Raw genomic sequence first — 24,307 nt, 5'->3', positions numbered from 1 at the left:
GCAGAAAAGGCCTTGACTCTGTGTCAGCACTGCTCAGCAGTGACTAAAACATCCCTGTGTTATCAACACTCTTTCCAGCACAAATCCAAAACATAACCCCATACTAGCTACTGTGAAGAAAATTAACTCTACCCCAGCCAAAACCAGCACAGCTGTGAAATGAATGTTTTTAGAAAGTATGTACGTGCTGTGCTTGCCTAGTAGGCATTTCTGGTGTGGAATCTTGTGTTTTAAAAAATAAATCAACCAACCAAAACAAAATCCCTAGAGGATCTTCAATAACGCAGCTAGAAAACAGCAACTACCTATGCATCCTACACAAAACTGTGGTACTACAAACAGTCTTGCAGTTCTTTGGGATATAATGTTTGAATACATGTCTTGAGAAATGTGGAAGACTTGACTACTGCAAAACTAACTGGAGAGACAAACAAAAACTTTGTTTAGAAATAACCATTTTGAAAAAGAGGTAGCAGTCAGGGGTATAGTTAAAGTCTAAGTGTTGTGAAAAAGAGTAGAGACTTAAATATGTCTGCGAGAAAAATGATTAGAATGGGGAAATAAATAGCTTTTAACTTTTGAGGGGTAACCTCTGTTCTTTCAAGTGTTCATTGAAATGACTTCTACACCTTCAGGAACAAACTAAATGAAAATGAACACTTAAATGGTCATTATATATGGATGGATTACTTGAGTTACAGATTAACCATACCATGGATACACTGAAATTCACCTTGTCTCACTGTGTTGAATGCTGAAGTGCACTTCATTATTGTGGCTACATTGATATCTGGATTGCCTCTGGTTTGGAAACAGTTTTCTTCCTCTTAAGTGACAGGGAGCCTGAAAGCCTTGCTGATTACAGTGCAATGTAAGTATATCTCAGTAGCTTGTCCAGGAGCGTATCAGGGCTAGCACTGACCTGGGAGCTGCTGGACTGAGTTTATCCTCTGTGGAGCCTCTTGGATATCTCTGTCTTGTAACTCCTCATTGTTTTGCCAATACTTGTACTATGTGGGGTTTTTCTTTATCTGGAGTATTGTAGCCTCCTGTTATTTTCCTCTTGATTACTGTTGAATGTGCTGGAGTGTGATTGCTAAAGATACAGTATTGTTTTACTGCTTAGTTCTACTGAAACTTGGAGTTCAATTTACACTTGTAAATTTGAACATGATGATCTAAACCTTTCTTTTATATAACAAGACAGTTGCTTGCTACTGTAACCTGCTGTTAGCAGGTTCCATATTCATGGTAGAGTTACTCTTAACTAAAATGCCATGAATGTACTAGAACAACTTTCAGAAGAACCCAGCATGGCACTACTTTTTAGTAGTGGGTACAATAAGACTTATGAGGCTGATGAAAAACACCTTTTCAGGATGGCTAATTAATTTCCCCAGTCTGATCCGAAAAATGTGGTAAAGAATTGCTCACAAATATTAATAGTTTGTGCATCAGCTCTTTAAGTAGTTTATAGGAACAGAATGGAGTAACAAACTCACCTGTAAACCTGTCATTGTGGTGGAATGTATGACTCGCTGACTGAATGAACATCCCAGAATTCTCAAATCTGTCCTTTTTGTGAAGGTACAGATATAACTGATTCTGAAGCCATTTCCATCTGAAATGTAAATGGAGTTCATGGTAAGACTGATCACAAATCTGTAACTGCTAAATGTAGTAGTATCTTTGAGACGTTGATGTCAGGCCTATGATCATTTTGTTCATTCAGTTGGTATCTGTGCTCTGAAACTCTTGGTGGCTTTAAGAGATTGTCTAAGTATGTGACTCATGTTTGACTTGTATGCTTAAATAAAAAATTAAGTACTTCCTTATTTGTTTCTGTTTAGGCTGTTCTCATTATGCTGACTTGTCCTGTGTCTAATTGCTGTTTGCTGCAAAAAGTAAAGAAGTGATCAAAATCAGATTTTAATAAGACATTGAATTTAAATTTTTGTTGCTGAAAGTTTTACTAATGTATTCTATTCCCTAAATTGAAAGCGAATGTTCTCTCTGCTGTGAATATGTCCTGTTTTGTCCGAGTTTGTGGTCTTTAGCATATGCGTTACTAAGTATGACAGTACAAAGTTAGGAATAGGTTATGAATAACAAGCAGAGAATTCAGTGGTGTGAGGAAAATATTTACTTCTAATACTGCTCCTTTTCTTCCCACCCTCCCTTATTCTAACCTCAGTTTTTCCTCTTGTATCAGTTTTATCTTTACTAAATCCTTGTTTTTCAAGCCTAGCTCTTGTCTTCCAATTTGGTTAGTTAATTTTGATTTCAACAGGAAGGCATACAGAAGATGAGCTAAGCTTTCTAAAAGTCCAAGAGAACAGTTCTGCAGTGGTTTGTATTCTGTTTCCATTTGGAATAATATGCGGAAAGTTGTGTTAGTTATAAAGGTTATGCATTGAATGCTGACTTGGGTACCATGGAATTGGTGAGTCATGCAGGCCACATAAGTAAAAATACTGAATGAATGGATCTTGCAGCAGTGTCAAAATGCATAAATAAGGAATCCCCTGGACAGTTCACAATAGACCAAACAATTTCTATATGCTTATTCTGAAGGAACATATGCTTAGCTGTTAAGATATCAGGACTTGAAAGTCAAATATTCTACCCAAGTTTAAGCAGAACATAGTGGACTCAGAAATGCAGGATTCTCAAGTCCAAGAATTTTTGAGGCTGAAAGGCACTTTAAAGGTGTAGATGAAAGGTCAGAAGAGAAAATTTAGGAAAGATACAGAAAAGCCAGGGGATGTATAAAATTGTATTGCTTAAGTCACATATTCATTTTTTATATGCGTTCCCAGGCGAGTGTTCTTAGCAGGTTTTTAATAGCTTAATGTTTATGCTTGTTTGAACTTCTGAATATGCATCCAGACAAAAGTGTGAACAGTTACTTCTTTGTACTTGCACACTTCCGAAGTTGAAGGTTTGTATTAAGTTACTCTTAATTATTCTTCTCCTCCCACCCCACAAAAGCTCCACCTTGAATGTTGTATTTACCAGCCAATACAGTTCTGTGGAAAGAGGCAGTTGTCATTTGTGTAGACTGATCTCCTATTACTAGGACAAAAGCATTAGCTGGAATTAAGAAGTACCAATAACTGACCAGTCGGTTATACAACAATTGTTTTTCTTACAAGTTGCAGTTTCAGCAGTTTTGAACAATTAGATGTTTTTATGCTTTAGCTCGTTATGTGGAGGGGTAAGTACAAATCGGCACAGCTCATATTAAAAAAATTTGAAATCTTTATTGGTTGCTGGATATGCTATTGGCTCTTTTTACTGCAAATTGATCCTAAAGCCTATGTTGATTGCGACCACCAATGGCAAATTCTGCAATCACATGCCAGAGATGGAGAGGGAAACAATAGTTTCCTTTAAATGTGTAAGGGACTAGTATCTGTGTTGCTCTTTCACACACTGAAGATCTGTAGCTCTCTGACTTGGAAAGCAATCAGTATTAGTAAGTCCTATTGAACAAGCTATGGTTCTTGTCTTAATTCTCAGTTTGACTGGAATGTACTTGTGTGTGTTTTGTTTTTTTGTTGTGATGTTGGTTTTTTTTAAGTAAAGGACAGCAAATAACTTGATGTTATCCTGAAAGTGGTTGAGACCCTGATGAGAGAGAGTAGGAAGGGAAAGACAAATATAGTCTTGTAAACTCATAATGCATATGCACATGAATGTGGCTTTGAAGTAGCTTGGGGGACTTGGGTTTTGGTGCTTTTTAGTACTTTGCCTGTTTTTACAGTCTTTATCAGTCTTTTGTATACAGTGTAATTCTGTAGTTCAGTGCAGATACATAATATGCCAAGGGTTATTGCATTTCTCCAAAGAAAGAATTTTTGTAACTTTCTTGCTGCAACAAGAATTAGAGTATGATCTAGATTTTTGTCTTTGCTTATATACGCTGCTGCCTTCTTCACCGGTTATAGGCCAAAAGGGAAACAGTGAAATCATTTTACTTAGCCTTCAGCTACACTTTGAAAATCAAATAGAGGAATTGCATGCAGTGGCTAATAAGCTGAACAGACCAAAACATCACTAGAAAGGTATTCTGGAGATTTGCCTGTCATACTTCCAGCCAAAGTTCAAAGAATACTCTAAAGCGTATCTAATTATGGAGTCAGTTTATAAAACAGACTTGTGTGCTCAAAGCTTCTTATGAGCTAAGATCAAGTCTTGATAATTATTGTCGAATGACTGATACTTTCTTTCCCCAAACTCCAGTAATTTATGAACCTGCTTTTTAACACACTTGTAGCCTATAAATTAGTGATTAGCTTCAAGGAGGAAAGGTGAGCTGGAAGGCCATTTGAGACAAAAGATAGAGAGCTGTCCCATAGAACAGTTACCATCAGCATATCTCTTCTAAACTGATTTGTTAATGATGCTATGATTGCAAATACCATAGGCAAGAAATGTTTAAAAAAGATTTTTTGTTTGTTCAAAAACACTTCCAGTACTTGATTCAGGTAATTGGATTCAGGCAATTGGGAGGAGGAGGTTTCAAGTCTTTTATATAAAACAGATGAGTCGAGAGTTCCTGTGAGGTGAGATCTGCATTTCTATGTATGCCCTGTATAAAAAATTTCACAGGATCCTTTGTATTCAAGTAAGGCATTTGGGAGAATCTTTATTTCTTGGATTGCTAACTTTTCAATAACTTCAATAATAGTATTAACTCTTCTTTGGCTAAAGGGGTGGATATTTAGCATGGTTTAAAAAAGTTGAATTTGGCCTGTAATAAAGCACTAATTATCTGTTATTTAAATTTATCTTGGAGATAGTAACTCAACAGTAAATATATTTAATTTCAAAGTATATTCCTTTAACTAGAGTATAACATGAAATACAGTCTTCAGTTCTTGTGACAAGTTAGTAGACTGTATTTACTAAAGCATTTTCAACAGTAATTCCTGGTGAAGTCTGAAGAAAATAGCTTAACTTTTGTAGAGATTATTTAAAAATTGTAAAAGTGCAATATCAATATCATTAAGTTTTAATGGAAGTATTACAGTGAAGCTGAATAACTCCAAGTGTATATAATTGGTTTACAGAGCCATTCTGTTGATGTTAATGCGTATGTTTCTTTAAGTATATACTGCTTAGAAAGCAGCATTTATTTTATGGATTTAAAAATAGCTTTTCTGATCAAGTTTTTTTTACTTCTGTGTTTTGTTTTTGCATGATTCCAATTATCAACTGCTTCAGCATGTCAACAAAGATCTGCATTAAGGCACAAAACTTCTAGAACTCATTAATACTGCTTTTGATATTTCATATCTTTTTATGCATGGCTGTGTGAAGAAAATGTAAACTCAATGTGCACAGGAGAATAAGGCTTGTTAATCTTATATGAAAACACTTAGACGCTAAGCTTCATTGCTTTGGGTTTGACAGAACACTTGATCTTGCCTTGGACATATCCTTTTGTTCAGATTCTAGAGAAGTAAGTCATGCTTATGATGCTAAGTCCCAATTATAACATTTAAAGTCAGTATTTTTTTAAACTATAGCAGTAATTTTTGGAAGATATACTCATCTTCCTGTTTATCCTTTCATATCTTCATGATGGAGCTTCATTGCTTTGGGTTTGACAGAACACTTGATCTTGCCTTGGACATATCCTTTTGTTCAGATTCTAGAGAAGTAAGTCATGCTTATGATGCTAAGTCCCAATTATAACATTTAAAGTCAGTATTTTTTTAAACTATAGCAGTAATTTTTGGAAGATATACTCATCTTCCTGTTTATCCTTTCATATCTTCATGATGGATTACAACCTTAACTTTGAGAACTCATTTATTGTTGGTATTTTTTGTGGGGGGGGGGGGTTGTTTATTATTGTTAGTTTTTTAGATCACGCATAGAAGTCAAAATATCAAGCTGGCACCTATTGAAACTGAAACCCAATAGCTGGTGCCTACTGTTCTCCTAGAAGGAAAACAGTGACTTCCTCTGCATTCTTTGGACAACGTGTACTGAGGATTTTAATACAGAAGTTGATCTTGAGGCTTTTACAGTACTAAAAATGCTTTAATTCAGAGCTAGCAACTAAGTGCAGTTTGGATGGTAATGGCTTTTATTCTTTGCTCAGCTGGTTAACTTTTGGAGCAATGATCTAATGATGGAAATAGCCTGAATCCTATTACTATACCTTTGGATTGCTTTATCCTTGAACTTAAAATTTTACTCTAATACAAACTTAGTGGCACCAAGGAAGTGAAGCATGGTACAGTGTATTTTTATCTGTCCGAACTTGCTTTCAGAATTCCATGGCTAGATGATCTGACATGTTAAGCTTGAGTTTGTGTAAAACTACATGAACAGGTGTTCTGTAGATTTTTTTTTTCTGTTTTGGTAGTGTCATCTGTTGTCAGTCTGCTGATGGTACAGTACTGAATTACTGAGACCTCATGTGATTTCTGGTTTAAGTATGGTTGATGTCTGCTGTTGAGCAATCATCTGGCACCCATGTGGGCTGGAATATTTTCTGCTTAGTATACCCTTAGAGTGGGTATCATCCAGATCAGATCATCCGAATTGGGTCAAAATGCAGCAGTGTTAAAACATGTAGTCTGGCCAATCACTTATGGAGGAAAAACCCTTTTAGGCCAGCTCAGTGTTGCCTGTGAAAATGGACACTGCACTGTGTTCAATGGATACAGTACTTAACACATCTCTTTAGAGCGAACATTAGTTTTATGTCAAGTTAATGTATACAGTCATTAGATCTGGCTGTGATTCCTTAAGAATTAGTGGTTAAATGGCTTTATTTTTGGTTGTGCCCACTGTATCATGTCTGATAGACAAGCCCTGGTGCTATAACTAAAGCATTTTAACTTTAATTCCAAATTCTAACAATTCTTCGAAGCAGAGGTAGCTTAGAAAGTGTGTCTGACCATCGGCTGTTTCAGTTCATGATCTAGAATGTTTAGCGCCCTAACATTCATCAGTTAAAGTAGTACTCTGGACAGAGAGTCTCTTGTTAGAAGTAATAATACCCTTGTCTGCAACAGCTTATTCTGTCAGAACTGGTTGCTGCCATTATTCTGAGCTACTGTCTAACTAAGAGGCGAAGTGCTTTTGGACAAAACTTTTAAATAGGAATTCTTAAGAGCTAGGAGAAGCTGCAAAACTGGTCCCTTCATTCCTGTTTCATCACTTGGTAATGCAAATAGTGAGTCATTTCCACGATTTCTCACTCAAGTCTTAGATTATGGATTTGGGGCAGGGGGAGAACAACTGTTTTCAATAATGCACATACTTGACACATCTCTGAAGCTGGGATCGTAGCACAAGTTTCTAGAAGCTGTAGCTAGGAAACAGTAGGTTTATTACTGTTCTACAGAACGACTCGTGTATCAAGTTTGTTTGTCTCTAAAAATGCTGATACAACAACTGAAGCACAGATGGCTCAGTAGTTCGGTTTATTTAGCAGTTGTTTCTGGAATCGTATTCTTTTGACTGTGAGACAAAGGACTTCAGATTGCATTTGATTATGGTGGATAAGCTAGATACTTGTTTACCACTAACAAATAAAACCTGAAAAGTATGCTTGTTAAGTATCTTTTTGTTGGCTTAAGCCAAAATAAGTGTAGGGGTGCTTATAAAAGCTTTTCAGAGTACTTTAAATACCATATCAAGACAGGTAAAATCCAGCATCGGGTTCATAATTCATTTTCTTAACTTGTGTAGACCAAGTATTAGTGTTATCATTAACAGCTGAGGCTTCTATCAAAGTAGAGAATTGCAAAGTAGAGACCCATTTTAAACATATATGGACATCTACATCTGTCTGCTCTGGTTGTAGAACTTGCTGCAAAATGCCAACTGGAGAGACTCATGCTATCATCAGAACAAATATCTCTTTTTGATAAACCGGTGAGGGTCTTTTAGTGGGAATGTTATGCTGAAATTCTTTGAGTAGCCTTTTTTCAGCTTTTTAAATACTGAAGCTCAGATGGATGTGGCAAGCAAAACTAATAGCAAAGACTAAATGTGGATCCAGAACAGCAATGAAAACTTACTACTGATGTCTGCAACCTGTTCCACAGAGATTTAACTTTCTGTATTCAAGAATTTCCCTTCTCAACATCTGTTAACTTGATTTTGCTTTTTGATCATCATCTACAGGATTTCTTGTGGACGTTTTTGCTATTTCTGCTTGTTTCAGTAAGATGCAATATGAGGAAGGTGTAAAGACAGCTTGTCCCAAATATCCCCCAAAGCATACAGGGTAGAAAGAAGACAGCTGGGAGAAAATTCCTTGTTGCTCCAGGTTATGAAATTTAGAGGACGGGGGATAAAAAAAGCTTTTTGATCATCATCTACAGGATTTCTTGTGGACGTTTTTTTTCTTTTTGTTTTTTTTTGTGTGATGTGCTATGTGGGGGGTGTGTAGAGAGCTTGTCCCAAATATCCCCCAAAGCATACAGGGTAGAAAGAAGACAGCTGGGAGAAAATTCCTTGTTGCTCCAGGTTATGAAATTTAGAGGATGGGGGATAAAAAACCTGGCAGTGTCAAAAAGGCGTTATTAAATATCTCTTACTGTGAACACAAAGATAATCAGTAGAAAGGCTTAGCTAATGCAGTTGCTTGCAGCCATTAAACAAAACCCAAAGCACTTCTACATCTTCTGAAATTGTCTAAGTGGAAAGTGGTTATCCCATACAATAAATCTAGGTAATTTGCTTCTGTTCAGTTGTCCACAGACAACTGTGGTCCACTCAGGCTGCAGTTGGAAAACTACTGGAATGCTCAGAATTTGCTGAACCACTGAGCAACAGCAGCAATAGTCTCTGCGGCAGGCTGAATTAGACAGGGTTACGTTAACTTATTTAGTGGACTGAAAATAAGTAATTTTTGAAAATATAGAGGATTTAAATGAAAACTTGGATCCTGCACAAAACTTTTGCAGTTGCCATGGGAAACTGCCTACTTGCAGTTACAATGAGTTGATTTCTCAGCTTTGGCAGGAACTTATTGCTAGTTTTTAACTGAAGAAATCTGCTTCAATATCATAAACAATTCACAAGTTACAACACTTAATCTTTTTCCTTCCCTTTCTGCTCTTTGGACTTAACCCTGCCTTTGAGTTATTAGTTACTTTACCGTGTTCCACTCTTGCTCATAGGTTGAATATTGACCAAGGGCAACAGGGTCATTTTTCTTGTGAATCAGAAGATAGAGACAAGAAACCTGAGACTCAATCTTGCTGAGCAGAATATATGTAAAACCGTTGCTTCTCCTTAGGCTGCCTGCATTGCTTGAGTAGTTTTTTCAACACATCAGGTTGAAAATTTGGAACTTATCTTTTTTTCATCTGCTCTGCCCAATTCTTAGTTCTGCAATCCCTGAAGCATCATATGTCAAGAGTTTTTTCCCTCTTACAGGAAGAAAAAAATGTACAAAAGTTTAAATAATATGCTGTACTGACTTGTGTTAAGAGCTGGTAATTTGAATTGTTCTTGTTTCTAATTAATAAAAATGGACAGAAATGTGAAAATAGCATGTTAGTCTAGGGTTATGATGAAATACCCAGAAGCTGACAAAAATGGTTTCCTTGTCTAAAGTACTAGACTAGTGGTTCAGTTATCTTCAGGTTTGTATTAAGACAGCTGATGTAAGGGTACGTCTACTGTAGCAATTTAAAACTGAGTCAGTTTCATTAATGGATGCAGATATTTAACCTCTCTGCTCTACCCAGCAGAAACTGCTTCAGGCTAGTGCTCCATTTCAGTTACCATGACAATTTCTAGAGAAAATTGTATAACCAGCTTGGAAGAAGAGATGAATTTATTGTCCCTGCTACGTGAAGGTATTTTGAGTAGTGTTAATTTTAACACTTGGAAACTAGAAATAAGTTTTTTTAGGAAAAGCCATTAGGCCTGAATTACTGAATTCATTTTAAGGGTGTTTCTATCAGTAATCTCCAAGGACCTGTGAAAGTGCTAGTGTGGATTTTGGTTGGCTAAATCAATTTATATTTTGGCAGGAATGAAAACTATTTCTTCAAAGTCAATGCTGCTTTGTAGACCCTGGGACTATTCTATAGGGGCGAAAAACTCAGTTGAACTACACCACCACTTTGAAAAACTGGAATATTGTGGGATCATTGAACTGAAGGCCCAAGGTGCAGACCAGGTGAATACTTCATATAGTGAGCTGTGTTGTTAAGAACTGGTGTTCTATGATGCTGTCGGATTTCTTCAACGCATTTTACAGAAATACCTATATTGGAACAAAAGACACCTACAAATCCAGCTTTGAGTTAAGGTTAATAGTACGTGAATCAGCTCTTTGGCAGTCATAAGGTCAGAACTAGGGTTACAGAATGGCATACGTATGGAACCACTCCAGAGGCAGACTGAGGAGGATGAAAGCACTCTCCATCGGGTCATATGAGGAATCTGGGCTCTCTGCACGTAAGCCCAAGGAATGTTTCAATAGTGAGAAAATTTCAATAGTAAGAAAACTGAGGTAGTAGCACTTGACCTTTCAGTGGTAAACCTCAGCTTAGTTTTTTGTTCTGGCAAAAGTAAAAAATGAGAACTTTTTTGTGTTTGAACTCATAGCGTTCAATTTTAGTTCTCCTTGAGTTTTTAAAGAAAGTTAATTGAAAACCAGGGTATTTGGGGCTCCAGTTCTGTGTTTAAGCAACTGATTGGTGGAAGAAGAATTCAGGGAAGGCGAGCTATAAAATTCTGTTTCTGTCATGGAAGATCAGATTGCCTTTTTTCTGGTGTTATTTGAATATAGGTGAGATTATCCTGCAGCCTGTCTAAAGTAAAGAAGGTTAAGATTCTTCAGGGGCTTTTCTTTGCATTCTGGGACTCGCTCATGACAGCATGAGAAATGTTGAGTTGAAAGAGTGCTTTTCAAGGCTATTACTTGGACGTACAACTTATGTCCGTCGTCACATATTTTGAGGAATCTGTAACTTACAGAGTTACACAGAAGGTGAAAGCAAAATGGTCCACTGGAAGGAATGTAAAACACTGCACAAATGTGCAGGGGCAGAGGTATGATAGCCAAAGTTCAGTCGAAGTTGAAACTAGCAAGGAATCTCAAGGGCAGTAGAAGGGGCTAGTGCATTGATAATGAAAGGAAGGCAAAGGAAGAAAGGGGAATGTTCCTGATGAATCTGAGAAAGCAACCACCACACTCATTCAAGAACAGTGAGAAGGAAGATCTGGGGAACTGTGGGTAGGTCAGCTTAGCCTTAGTCTCTGGGAAGTCTATGGAGCAAATCCTCCTCCTTCTCGAACCATTTGACACTGTCAGGATACAGTGAGAGACCAAGTTGAAGTTTGTGGTATATGGACTGGGTAGGTGGACTGTCAGGTTGGTGGAAAATTGGCTGGGCTGTTGGACTCAAAGGGTTGTGATCAGCAGTATTGCTTTTAAGTGGTGCCTGGTTACCAGTGGCATCTATCAGGGGTTGGTATTGGTAGTATTGCTTAATATTTTTATTGGTGGCCTAGACAATGGGATGCCTTTACCAGTCAGGACAATAGGATAGAACGAAGTAAACCCATGCACCTGTACAAGCTGGGGACTAATTGGCTAGGTAGCAGCTTTTTAGAAAAGGACTTCAGGGTCCTGGTGGACATCAAGCTGCAGACGAGTCTGCAGTGTGCCTTTGCATTATGGAAGGCCAGCAGCATACTGGGCTGTATTAGCAAGAAAACAGCCAGCAGGTTGAAGGAATTTTTTCCCTTCTTACCAATTCTGAGGCTGCATATGAGTACTGTGTCCAGTTCTGGGCTTCCTAGTACAAGAAAGGTATTGACAGACTGTAACATGTTCAGAGTCAAGAGTTTGGGGGCCATCAGGATTCCTGAGGACATATACAAGGAGATGCTGTTAGAATTGTGGTGGTTTGGGGTTTTTTTGCCTGAAGAAAAGATAAAGGGAAGATTTTATTGTTGTCTTTCTGTACCGAGGGCGGGATATAGAGAAGTTTGCTTAGAGGTGCACAGTGAAAGTGTAAGAGGCAACAGTTCCAGTTGGAATGTAAGAAATTCCAGTTAGGTATAAGAGAAAAATATTTTACCGTGAGGATGATCAAACCTTGGGAAGGGCTTTTGCCTAGACAGCCTGCAGAATCCTCCATCCTTGGAGGTCTATGGAACTCAGCTGGGCAATGTCCTGAGCAGCCTGATCTGATTGGACCTACTTCGGGCAGATGTTAGACTGGATAACCTCCAGAGTTCCCTTTTAGCCTTAAATAGTCTGTGATTCCATGAGTCAGTAGACTTACAAGCTTGTAGAATTAAACTGTCCTTATATTTTCAGATTATTAGTCAGGTCTCGGGAAGCATGGTATTTGAGTTTTCCCTCATTACCGCCAGTGTTTATGACCCATGGATTAGTTATGTAAAAAGATCATCTTATGTTTTTACTCTTACAGCAAGTAGAATAAAGGTAGAAGTTTTTGTTTGACTTACAGTATTCTTAGCTCACAATCATTTTAGAAACTGTAGAATGATTGACCTTGAAGAATAAAAGTATGTAGAAAATAGGGTTTTTTTCAGTTGTTTCTGCTGTATTGTTTTTAAGGATTCTCAGTCAAGGTGTTTAGATCTGCAGTGTTAGAGAGGTAACTTTTGAATTAGGTAAGACCCAGAGCTGACATGTGACAGCAGTAAACAGTTGAAAAGTCTGTGAACATACAACTGAAACACAGGTTAAGCAGTGAACTTTGGCTTAAATACTTAAAATACAACCATTTTGAGAATACAAGTAGAATGACAAAGATAGCTAAATGTATTATCTTCAGAGTACTTACATGTTGTTTGTTTTTTGTTGGTTTTTTTTTTAGTCTTTCCAGAGATGGATGAATCTGGAAAAAGTTATACTGGGGAATGATTGAAGGGGTGTGAGCTGACTCAAACGTTGAGCAAAGGAAGGAGAGTATTAGGGGAAGATTAATATACACTACTTCCTCCATACCCCCCACATCCCCATTGTGGGAGTGCAAGATTGTCTGCTAAACCCTGTTTGAGTATATGGCTAATAATTTTTTCAAGGTGTGGTTTGTCCAAGCTTGCTCTCCCTTCAGATGGCTCTTAAGTGATTTCAAAGTTCAGGTTATCTATGTTCCACTTAAAAACATGAAACTTACTCTTTCAGGCAAATAGTTAGGTGTAAAAAACTAAAAATGAGTTAGACTGGAAGGAAAGATTTCATTCAGTGGATACCAATATAGTTTCTATTATGGCAAAATGTCTTCAGATTGTATCCAACAGCATAAATTAGTTTACTTCTGCCAGTTTCATTTTATAAAGTTAAATTAAATTGGGACCATGGTATTTTCAATCGGGGGGGATCTCTGGATTTACAATATCACAATGTAAGAAAGATTTTACATTTCATTTACACCTCCATCATTGCTGTTGGGTGTATCAAAGCTTACCTAGCTATCTACTAGGAATTTCTTTAAAAAAAAAAAAAGACATCTCATGAGGATGAACACAGAAAGCAGATGCTACACTGAATTTCACCTGTTTGTTTTCAAATGTTTCTTCTGGCATAAAATCCCAGGAGGATTTTTTTTGTTACACCATGTGCTTTAAAGTGAAGAATGTTGCTAACGTTGCATAAAGGAATATTACACATGTGATCCTTCTGATACAAAGGCCATGCACTGTGATGTGACAAAGAAACAAAAAGATACAATACCTAAATTTTACTTTTCTTTCATCCACACATATTTGCCTATTGTTCCTACACCTGAGGAATATAAATGCTCAAAACCCGAGACGCTCCTGCTTTCTGCGAGTTGAATTCTTAACATCTTATGCTATAGATCTGTATAATGAGATTGGTTGGAAATACTTCTGATGAACTATCTCACTTAATCTCTTTGTTGAATTTTTAAAAACAAATACAACCAGTGTGAACAAAGGTCTGGGGGGGAGATAGTAAAATATGAAGTGTTCGGAAGTAGTATTCTCAATATGCAGTAAGATATTCCAAATATCTCATCCATAGGACTTAAACTTTTCTTTATAGAAAGAGGATTTTTCACTCTTCCTTTTTCCCACTCAGACAACAACAATAAAGTTATTGCTATATTTAAAATGTCAGAGTTATCTAATACTCTATAAGAATGGCCGTCCTTTATATGTGAAGAGATGGAAGTAATGCAGCAGACTGTACAGTGAGTTCATCTTTTTCCAGAATAATGGAGACAGGAATTACCCAGTAGTGTAGCTCTTGTACGATGCTTCCCTGTGCTCTAAGGACATCTGACTGCATGGAATGTGGTTTCCTTCATTAAAACTGGAATGAAAGGAGTGCATGAAATGGGGAGATGAAGTTATTTCTGCATGACGGAATAAGTACAGATGGGGATATGGAGTTGTTTCTGAATCTGAAAGAGCATTTTAATGCCACCAGTATTACAGATTCTGCTCTACTAATACAGTTAACCTATGCAATAGGACTTAACGAGGTCACAATTTTCAGTTTCTATTCCTGTGGCAGAACTGCAGTGTAAATCCTAGCTACTTATTTCTGGTGTGTTCAGGTGCCAAGTGGTGAATCAGATGACGGAACATATTCAGCTGGGAAGAAGAAAATGATCAAGTTAATTCTCAGACTGATTAGTTCCCTCATTGGATTCATTGTTCAGCCACTAATTCTGATGCAGGGGGTGGGAAGGATCAAACTGTGGCTAGGAGTAGTGGTACTGTAACTGCTACACAAGAGAAAATCGGTGCTAAACTGATGGGTGAGCTGTGACATTAATAGCACGGCACTAGTGTTCTAGAGCAACATTACTGTCAAACCACAGTGCCCGAGTGAATAGCTGGCTCAGATTTGGTTTCAGTTGGTGTGCCACTGCAAAGTATGCCTGCGATTGAAGCATATGGAGTGTGCTGTAGGGATGCTAGAGCGGCACTAGATGAGTTTAGTTTAGCTCATTTGGCTTTAAGTGTTGATGCTTTTGAAACTGGCAGGAACTGGGAAAGGAGGGAGTTAGCAGGTAAAGCTAGACCAAGGGAGGCATGGAATATAGTCTGTGTAATAGAGCCTACAGAAAAGGTGGGGGCTGTTCAAGGACAGTGTCAGTTTGGTGTGGTTAAATCATCTGCCTGGAAAATAATGAGCTTTAGAACTTGTAATTTATGACTAAACTTGTTCATTCAACATTTTCAATGAGCTGATGTCATAATGTGCATTAGGGACAAAGTCAGTGAAATCTGATTCATTCTTTTAACTAGGACTGCAAAAGAGAATTTGGCAGAACTTATTCAAGGCAGCTGTTAAGGTGCAGATCCTTCCAAATTACTCTGGGACATCCAGCAGGCTTGACAGGAGGGTAGCTTGGCTGTCAGGGAACTCCTCTCTGAGCTCAGATACAAAGAGGGGGAACATGAAAAGTGGAATTGAGGGTGGGTACCCAGGAAGAACGTAGGCCCTCTCCCAGGGTGTGCAGGGATGGAACTAAAAAAGCCAAAGCTTGACTGGAGTTAAACTGGAAAAGGACATGAGACACAACCAGGGTTTTTGTGTAGGTATATTGGCAAGAAAAGGCAGAGCAAGGAAAATGTGTGTGGTGGAGTGTAGTGGAAGAATTAAGTTCAAGAGTAACTTAAGTACTCAAGACATTAGTTAGAACAGATCTTTTTATGGATTGAATTGCTCCATTATAGAAAGTGGGTGATAGCTGCATTCGGAGGACGCTATAATGAACCCTACTATTAGTTATTTAAAAAGCAGAGAAAACTCTTGAAAGTATTTAGAACTGAGCTTCAAGTTTTTATTTTCCTGTCCTTAAGTGAAAAGTTGATACCCAGCTTTCAAATGCAGCTGATACTTAAAGTCCTTCTAAATGGATATTCTGCTGTTACCCATGTATGTGAGTTTTCCGAGTAGGACATAAGATCAACATGTTATAAAAATCTTCTTTCATGCTGTCTTGTTTAGTAATTGGAGATTCACGGAAAGGCTTTTCTTTACCTGTAATCAGATTTTAATAGGGGAGATTAAAGCAGATACCTGCTAACTGCTGGTTCTGATGTTTCATGTGTTGAACCGATTTTTAATGTTACTGCATAGCTGGTGCTCTAGGTCTTTGATCTGCAAAGAAAAACATTACTGATGTGCCAGACTTAGCCTTAAATGTCTGACTAGGTAAACTCAATGTATTCTGGAAGGGCGTTAAAGAGGTGATCGTGTCTCTTCTTTTGCAAGGGCAAATTCTTTTCTGAGGCTTTGCACAAACATTTGCACAATTGTTAGTGAATTTGTAGGTCCACTCTAGAAAGTGAAAATAAATAATCTTCTTTCAGGAGAGGTGTGGCCTTTGACTGAAGGTATATTTTATTTTGAAGTTGATATGATTCTTTGATTCTGACTTAATTACGTCTCCTTTGAAGTCCCTTCATAACTATTAATGTTGTTGCTGCTCTGTTAGACTCTAGAAGATGGCAAAAGTCCCATAAAACTTCCTGGGAGAATTGTTCTGTCACTTTGTCTAATATACATAAGATTTTATTCCTGCTGGCGTAAAGGAAAAATGCTGCTCTTTAGCAGTTCATGTGGGTTCTGACCATATGCCTATGCAGAGTATGGTCTTTTTTTAAAGAAAAACTTTAGCAGCTATTTAGTACAGTCTTAGTTTCAGCCTACCAAAATATTGGTTACTTTGCGGTCTCAGAGGTCAGTATTGAGAATCGTCACCTGATAAGATTGCTGATACCAAAGTCCATAATATTCAGTATGATGTCTTTGGCCAATATTATTCAAAAGCACAGTAATTTCAGAAAACTTTACATAGAGATAACTTTTCTTTGAATCTTTACTTCCTGTGCTGTTTCTTGCCTCAGCCTGTTAGAGGGCTTGAGAGACTTTGTCTCATTCTGTTGGCATAATTAGCCACACCTTCACCAGGGCTGCCTTATTTATGAGAGGGGGCTCAAATCTTATGCTTAGATTTTCTTTTATCGTATGAAGATGTGACTTGGCATTTGGAGCTTGTTGCTAGAGCTACAGTATATAATTTCTTTGCTAATGTGAATCCTTGAATTCTCTAGTCATTCACTTTTTAGATGCTACCATATAGAGAAGATGCATTTCCTATATAAAATGTGATCTGTTATGGCTGGCCAGTCTATCAAAACTGAGAACCCGACTGCCCATGTAAGTCAACACCTGTCCTGGCTTAGCTGAACGGGATACTTAAAGTGGAAGAGCAAGAGAATCCAACTTGGAGTGCTCATCTAGTGAAGACAAGAATCGAACACCCACAGGATTGTATTATCCTAAGCTTAAAAGAGAACAGCAGCTTGTTTAGATAATCTTTGACAACCTTATCTAGGATGTTAGATGTGTTTCACATCACTGTCTAGCCAGGTAAAAGATTTATTGTTGCAGCTGTAGTAACTACTGTCTTTGGTAGTACCAGTGTACTACCAGTTTGGATCATGAGGGTTCAAGCAGTTTTCTGACTTTCCCATTTTATAGGTGATTTTATATGCAACTTGCATCTTGGAGACTTAATTAAGCACATAAATGGCAGCTGGTGTAGATAAAGATTGAAACTTTATATCTTTAATTGAAATTCTATTAAAAGTTGATATTTCCATGCCTAAAGGCGCTTTCTCTTTGCAAAAGTGTAACTCTAAGTATATTCTTGTGAGTTTTATAACAGCTTGTCTTTAATCTGAAAAATTTGTGTGTAGGTGTGAGGCTTAGGGGTTTTTTAGTTGACCTATAAAATTTCCACTGAAACAGTTTAGTTTTCTAGCATGAAACTCCCTCTGAAAAAGAATTAATTTGTTTCCATGGATACAGATAGACCTCTAGACCAGTGGTCTCCAAACCCTTTTGATCGTGCACCCCGTCAGTAAAAAAATTAGAGCATGCACCACCGATATCTGTATATTTATTTATAAATTATATACATGTACTACTGTACTATTACGTACATTATAAAACATACCCAAAAATGAAAATTAAAGATGAGATAAAGATTAAATAAATACTATTTTTGCAGTGAAAAAAATAGTTTCTTCTCACACCTCAATGGATTATCTTGCACACCTCTCCAGGTTTTCACACTCCACTTTGGAGACCACTGCTCTTCCTATGGGGGAGATGCCCCAGGCAATATAAATAGGAGATCTAAAGGCCAGAGAGAAATTTACCTATGAAGAGTCCTGCGAGTTTTCTGACATGTGTGTTAGAGACTGCATTTAAAGCAGGTGCTTGTGCCAGAGTTTGATCCCTGTATATGGAATGGATTGATTTGTCTTCCCTTCCTACTTCTATATGTCTTAGACTGGGAGTAGGAAAGGCCAAATGAAGTTTTATAACATTCAGTGATCTCTTTTACAGTGGCTTTTCACACCAAACAATTAGATATTTGACTTTGTTTATTGCAGAACCTAGGAGTACTTGGGGTTTTTTTATTTTTTGTAACTTATCGGATATCTTTGTTAATTTGGACTAAAACATTCTGATGTTTGACTTTGAATGCTGTTGATACATTTTCTCAGTGCTAGTATTCAAATCCATGTAGTCTGTGTTTGGGACATCTTTGCAGATGTTTTTGCTAGGTAGTCCCCTATAAACAAGCTTTCATCATCTTTAAGGGAAACTTAGAAAACTTGGTATTTGGGTATTGTGTGTGGTTTTTGGTTTTGTGTTGGTTTTTTTTTTTCATTCCAAAAGTTCACTGTCCAGAAGGAATTTATTCCACAACTAGCTTAGGAGAGAACAGAGGGATCTGTGGTATAGTCTTCAAAAAGAAGGAGAAAAAAAAAAAATCCTGTAATGTAAGCCAATAAGCCAAATAATATTTATAAGCTAAAGGAAGGGGAGCTTTGTTGGACTGTCTTAATCTTAAGACATGATGATTCTAAATTCCTTTTTGAATGTGAACTTTGTAGCTTTACTTTGTGCTATCCCAGGACTTAGCTTTCTTGTCCTTCTCCTTTACCCCCTTATTTACCATGTCTTGGCATGCATCAGACATTACAAGACTTCTTAGAGCCTGTTTCAAGGTAGTGATTGCGTGGCTTTTACATGGTTGACTTCCTGAACTTATGAATCCCAATCCTTATGGATCTGCAAACATCATGTGTTATTTAAATGCCAGTTGTTTTTAAATTGACGGGAAGTGGCAAGGTGTGAATAAGAATATGGGTAGAGCTTAACTTCCTAGATAAGCTAAGTATATGCTGTTAGTGTGCTGTGATCTGGATTATTTTTTTTTTTGGAACACAGTTGTTAACATAGCCTCACCAACATTTTGTACTGAAATTCAGCAAAAGAGAAGTTACATCACAGTACTGTTTACCAGTAAAGTTGTTGCAGATAAAGAGTTAGACCTTCAGTTAGTCGTATTGGAATTTTACTTTATAAACTATTGTACAGTGTTGGTAGTCCACGTAGCTAAAGCTGGACTTTGTTTAGAAGTGCAACTTGTTGCTGTTCTGAAAATCATAGATAAAAGTAAAGCTATCTTTTTCCTGATGTCCAACACGCTTCAGAAGCCATAGCCATATTTCAGGGTCAGTAACAGCAGTTGCAGTTTTTTTCATTGTGTTACTTGCTGCTACTTCATGCTACTTTGAAGCCAGAACCTTCAATGGTGTGAGAACCAGGTTCTGACCTCTGAGACCACAGAATGCATGGTGTTTCAACTTTAAACACCTGAAGTTTAAACACTGTTGTGTTGCTTTGACTTTCAGCAGAGTATATTAGGAGAAGAATTGAATATTGTATTGATAGGAGAGGAGAATTCTGAGGTCATCTTGTTATTTGGCTGGTAGTATGAAACTGATAATATAGAACATCAAATGCAGAATAAGATTTCCTTCTGATAATCTCCTCTTCCGTTCTTAGAAGCGAGGTGATATCTGGAAGATATATGTCAAGCTGTCTATTCTGTGAACTTTCCTAGAGATTTGGGGCAGGAGTGAGGGAACTGCAGGGGCTCAGTAGAGAAGTATGAATTGGTGTTGCAGCTGAAATTCTTCTGATTGTTTTTCTGTAGAGATGCAGGACTTGAGGTACGATGCTAAATTTAGCCACTACCTAAAATACTAACATTACTTGCACATATGAACAAGAAGTCACTTACCACATAGCTTGTCAGTATTTGGTTTCCAGTGACTTCTCATCATTACTGAAGTGCAGCAAATGAGTTTATCCTTAGTTGCACAACCCAAGGTGAAGAAACAAAGCTGATTAGGCACTCACTAAATTAAATTTTGTTTACGCCTTAAGAGATGTCTCAATCCACTAGTACGAGTGGCATTAGAATACAACTTCCTGTGTCCTGATTTGGTTGACTGTCTTCAGACTTTTTTGTCATGTAGAATTGGCAGGTGCTATTTATAAAACAGAATGGACAGTTTCATATTTGGGTTTTAAGTTATGAATAGTCTGTACTCACTTGCTAGTAGCTATGATGCTGACTTATTTCTATGCATCTGGTTTCTCAGTGTGCAAAACTTCAATGTGTAGAAGCAGGTAAAGTAACTTAGCCAGATAACTAGGATCCCAGTTGGGGGAAGGAGAAGCAAAATGAGCAAATGTGAGCATTTTTTTACAAGCTCTAATGATTTTTTTTTTTAATCACATGAGTTACCTAGTGCATTTGGGTACTCACTACACTTGAGATGCAGTGTGGAAGGAAGGGCCAAGGTTGTCTTACAGTCTTAAATGCATAGATAAGGGAAAGGAAATCGAGCAACTTAATTTTCATTTTCCTTGGGCAATTACTTAAATATTTGGATGGAACATTCTTCAGCAGATTTGAAGGCGTTGGATTTTTTTCAAGCTGCTCTTGGTGTGTTAGCTCTAAAATTTTGCTTATTAGATTATGTTTACATTGAAGGGTGAAGATGTCAACCGGACACTTGAAGGTGGGAGGAAGCCTCTTCACTATGCAGCAGACTGTGGACAGCTTGAGATTCTGGAATTTCTGCTATTGAAAGGAGCTGATATTAATGTATGTACATCAATTTGCAAACAGATGTTAGGGTCTTAGGGTCTTCTCCTCCCCCCACCTCCCCCAACACACACACATATAAAGGATTGGTATAAGTGCCTAAATGGTTACTGAAAGACTTAGATCAAACTAAACAATTTGATGCATTTAAAAATATTTTAGAGGTGGTCTCCTAGAGGTTAGAAGCTTAAAATTATGTTTATTAAATGTTTCTATTCTTTTTGGACACACTAGGAAAAGTTGTTTGTAGCTATAAAAAAGTTTTAGTTTGACCATGATTAGAAAAATAAATCCAGTAATCACATCTAAAGAAAGTTTGCATGAAATACATATTACATCTGTTGGAAGGGACTTCAGAAGACAGTGCAATGCATCCTTGGCCAGGGCAGGATCGACTCTGTTTAAATCGGTGTGCTTCTCTCTTTTTGGGAGACATTCTTACTTGTACAAACTTAGTCATTTTGTTGTAGCTTGAAATGCATGGCTTTTTGTCATGAAAAGACTTGGCTGGGCTGTATTGGCACTTCAAAACAGTGTAGTTCTCCATAAAGTGAAGTTTCTAAATACTTTAACCATACACCCCAAATGCTGTGCTTTAGAATGCTTGTCTTGAAAGTTTAACCATACACCCCAAATGCTGTGCTTTAACTTTCAAGACAAGCATTCTAATGTACAACACAGCTTTAGTCCTTAACAAAATGGCTTGGATTTTTTCCTTGGTGCCTGGAAAGATTATCTCTTCCTCAGGAGTTCTAACTGGAGAGGAAGAAAAAATGGAGGAAAAAATAAGAACACTTCAGTTGCTCCATTTCTTATTTTTTCCGGGACTGTAGTTTAGAGAGGAGAAGACAGCCCAAACAATGTTTCAGCCAAAACTGGTTTCTGAAGTCAGGCTGGCTGAGAAATGTGAGAGTTAGGAGTACTGTTTTTACACTGGGCAAAATTTGTCAGCTGCAACCCTGCAATTTCTGTCATTGGCCTTAAAAAATAAACAAACATTAGGATACCTGGAAGTCTTATGGAAGAAATATCTTGCTGTTACCTGACTGGTTTTTAAACAATGACTTTTCTTTTTAAAAAGGAGAGTAAAAAACTTCTGAGGGAATGCATTTCTGGATAATATTCTTAAATCCTTACCTTCACACTACTGTTGACAAAACAAAATTAAAAAGTTAAGTGAAACTTTTTAATGCTGTGTGAAATTGTGCTTCAAGTAACTGTGTCTCAATTTACAGGCTCCAGACAAACATAATATCACACCACTCCTATCAGCAGTCTATGAGGGCCATGTTTCCTGTGTGAAATTGCTTCTGTCAAAGGTGAGATACCAATAGTGAAGTGTATTACTATGATTTTTCTTAAGATTATGATGCTCCAGGTAAGTTCAGGACTTCAAACAAATGCTGTTTGTTGCTAAACCAGAGAGGGTACTCTGATTATGAAGATAGTTGAAGGAGAAAGTTCCAGGACTTTTGCAGTGTAGCAAAAGTAATAGTGTGACCACTAAGAGTATTGTGAGCTCCAGCTAGAGAGCAATTAACAGCAAATCAGGCAAGAAAAAAAATGCATCCTTCAGCAGATGCGAGGAGTGGGATTTAGCTTTGGCAGCTGCTTAAGTGTTTCATGTGATGGAATCTCCACTGTGAAGCTGCTCAGAGGTGCAGCTTCCCTCTGCTTTTGCCAGATGACTGAAAACCCATCTGGGCTGGCAGAGTGAGGGGAAGTAAAATAGGAAGACAAGCTTTATCTGTTACAGAGCTTGTAAATTTTGTCCTGGGGAGAATAAGCTTAATCTGTTTCTGTTCTCCCTTTGATTCATATTACAAAGGTGATCCATTTTACAAAGCAGTAGTTAATTCAAGCATTCATATGTGCCCGTTCTTGTTACACCTCACTTACTTTGAAAAAAGGAGGTTAACAGTGCATTTTCAGTATATGAACCCACTTAAATCATTTGGCCAAAGGATTTCATGCTGTGTAATGTTTTCATATGCCACTTTCAAGGTAAAATAGTTTTCCTTAACTGCCTTAATGCTGCATGAATTTCACTTTTTTTTCACTTCTCTGATCCTGCCTAATGTTAGTTATGCCTATCTGAAGAAATGCTGTGACTGTTAATTTAGGATTCAAATGGTGCATCTGACTTGCTTAAATTTGTTGTGAGGACTGATCCTTCATTTAGGATCATTATATAGCCATTACAAAAAAGGTATCCTTTATCCCATGTTGTATTTCTTTCCATTTCTGTTTTGATGTGTTTTGCATTCTAAATAAGTTCTCAAATAGTAAATAAGATGCCTCAAAACTTGAGTTGACACATGAATTGTCTGGCAATAGACAATTGGGTTGTGCATTCATTGTAGTCTCTGTCTTGAGAAAATGTATTGATCTCTATACTTGATACAATTTGAATGGAATTGGTTAAGTTCAATAGCCATAAAGATGAGGCAATCTTACAAAGATGTGCAGAATGTTATAAGAACTTGGACTAGGGGATGAGGTTAGAAAAATGTTACTGCAACTGATAGTTTGGGAAAGCTTATATTTTCAGATTTCTTCATGCAGAGCTAAATGTTGTACCACATCTGCTTCCATTCACATGGCCTAGCTGATGAAATATTTATGAACTGGAACTTTGCTCATCAGCTCATTCTGTTTGAGGCAGATCTTCTATTACGAGGTTGTTCTTTCTCTTAATACAGTTATAACCCTTGTTTGAACATCTGTTGTCACATCTTTTTTGTAACGTAGTCTGATTTCATATGTTCTCTGATAGCAGATACCTGGGAGATCAGGTAGTTCAACCCTTATTGAAAGTTCTAAAAATTACTGACTGTTTCACTTTGACTGTTTAATGTTCTTCCTAGTTATTTTTGGAGTGGGGTGTATTTATTGTTACTCCAAATGCAGGACAAATATTGAATGTCTGATGTTAGTGTATGTAAATAGTGGAACTGCAAATGCAAATGATAGACCAATATATTTAAGATTTTTCTTCAAAGCTATTCTTTGTTGCTTTTGTAAATACTACACTTCTACTTACTGCTAAGAAGCTTCATTATTTTACATGTATCTACTTTCAACTACCTTCATTTACCCTGTTAGTTGATCTCTTGCATATGTGGCCTCTGTCATAGAATATTCCTTAAGCTGTTGGACTAGAAGTCAAAATCCTCCTTAATGTATTTTTTTTTAAACAGGAAAACAAAAATAATTAATATTTTTTTGTACTTTCACAAGTTTTGAGAACCGATGAACAGTGGTGCATGTCTCCTTAGTCTGCTTGCATACCACAAATATAAAAAAGTTAGCAG

General features: G+C 37.3%; 1 protein-coding gene across 1 annotated transcript in view; it reads left to right on the top strand.

Moving 5' to 3' along the window:
- MTPN (myotrophin) overlaps nt 1-24,307 on the top strand; it is a 43,592-nt gene that overhangs the window by 5,125 nt on the left and 14,160 nt on the right. The window contains exons 2-3 of the mRNA XM_009288344.1: nt 20,880-20,993; nt 22,229-22,312. Coding sequence (XP_009286619.1) covers nt 20,880-20,993; nt 22,229-22,312 — 198 coding nt within the window. The remainder of the gene's footprint in view (nt 1-20,879; nt 20,994-22,228; nt 22,313-24,307) is intronic.

The sequence above is a fragment of the Aptenodytes forsteri genome, unplaced genomic scaffold (assembly GCF_000699145.1).
Source record: "Aptenodytes forsteri isolate BGI_AS27 unplaced genomic scaffold, ASM69914v1 Scaffold56, whole genome shotgun sequence".
NCBI lineage: Eukaryota > Metazoa > Chordata > Aves > Sphenisciformes > Spheniscidae > Aptenodytes > Aptenodytes forsteri.
Note: the sequence above shows the minus strand (reverse complement) of the source record. Positions and strands in the feature narration are given on the sequence as shown.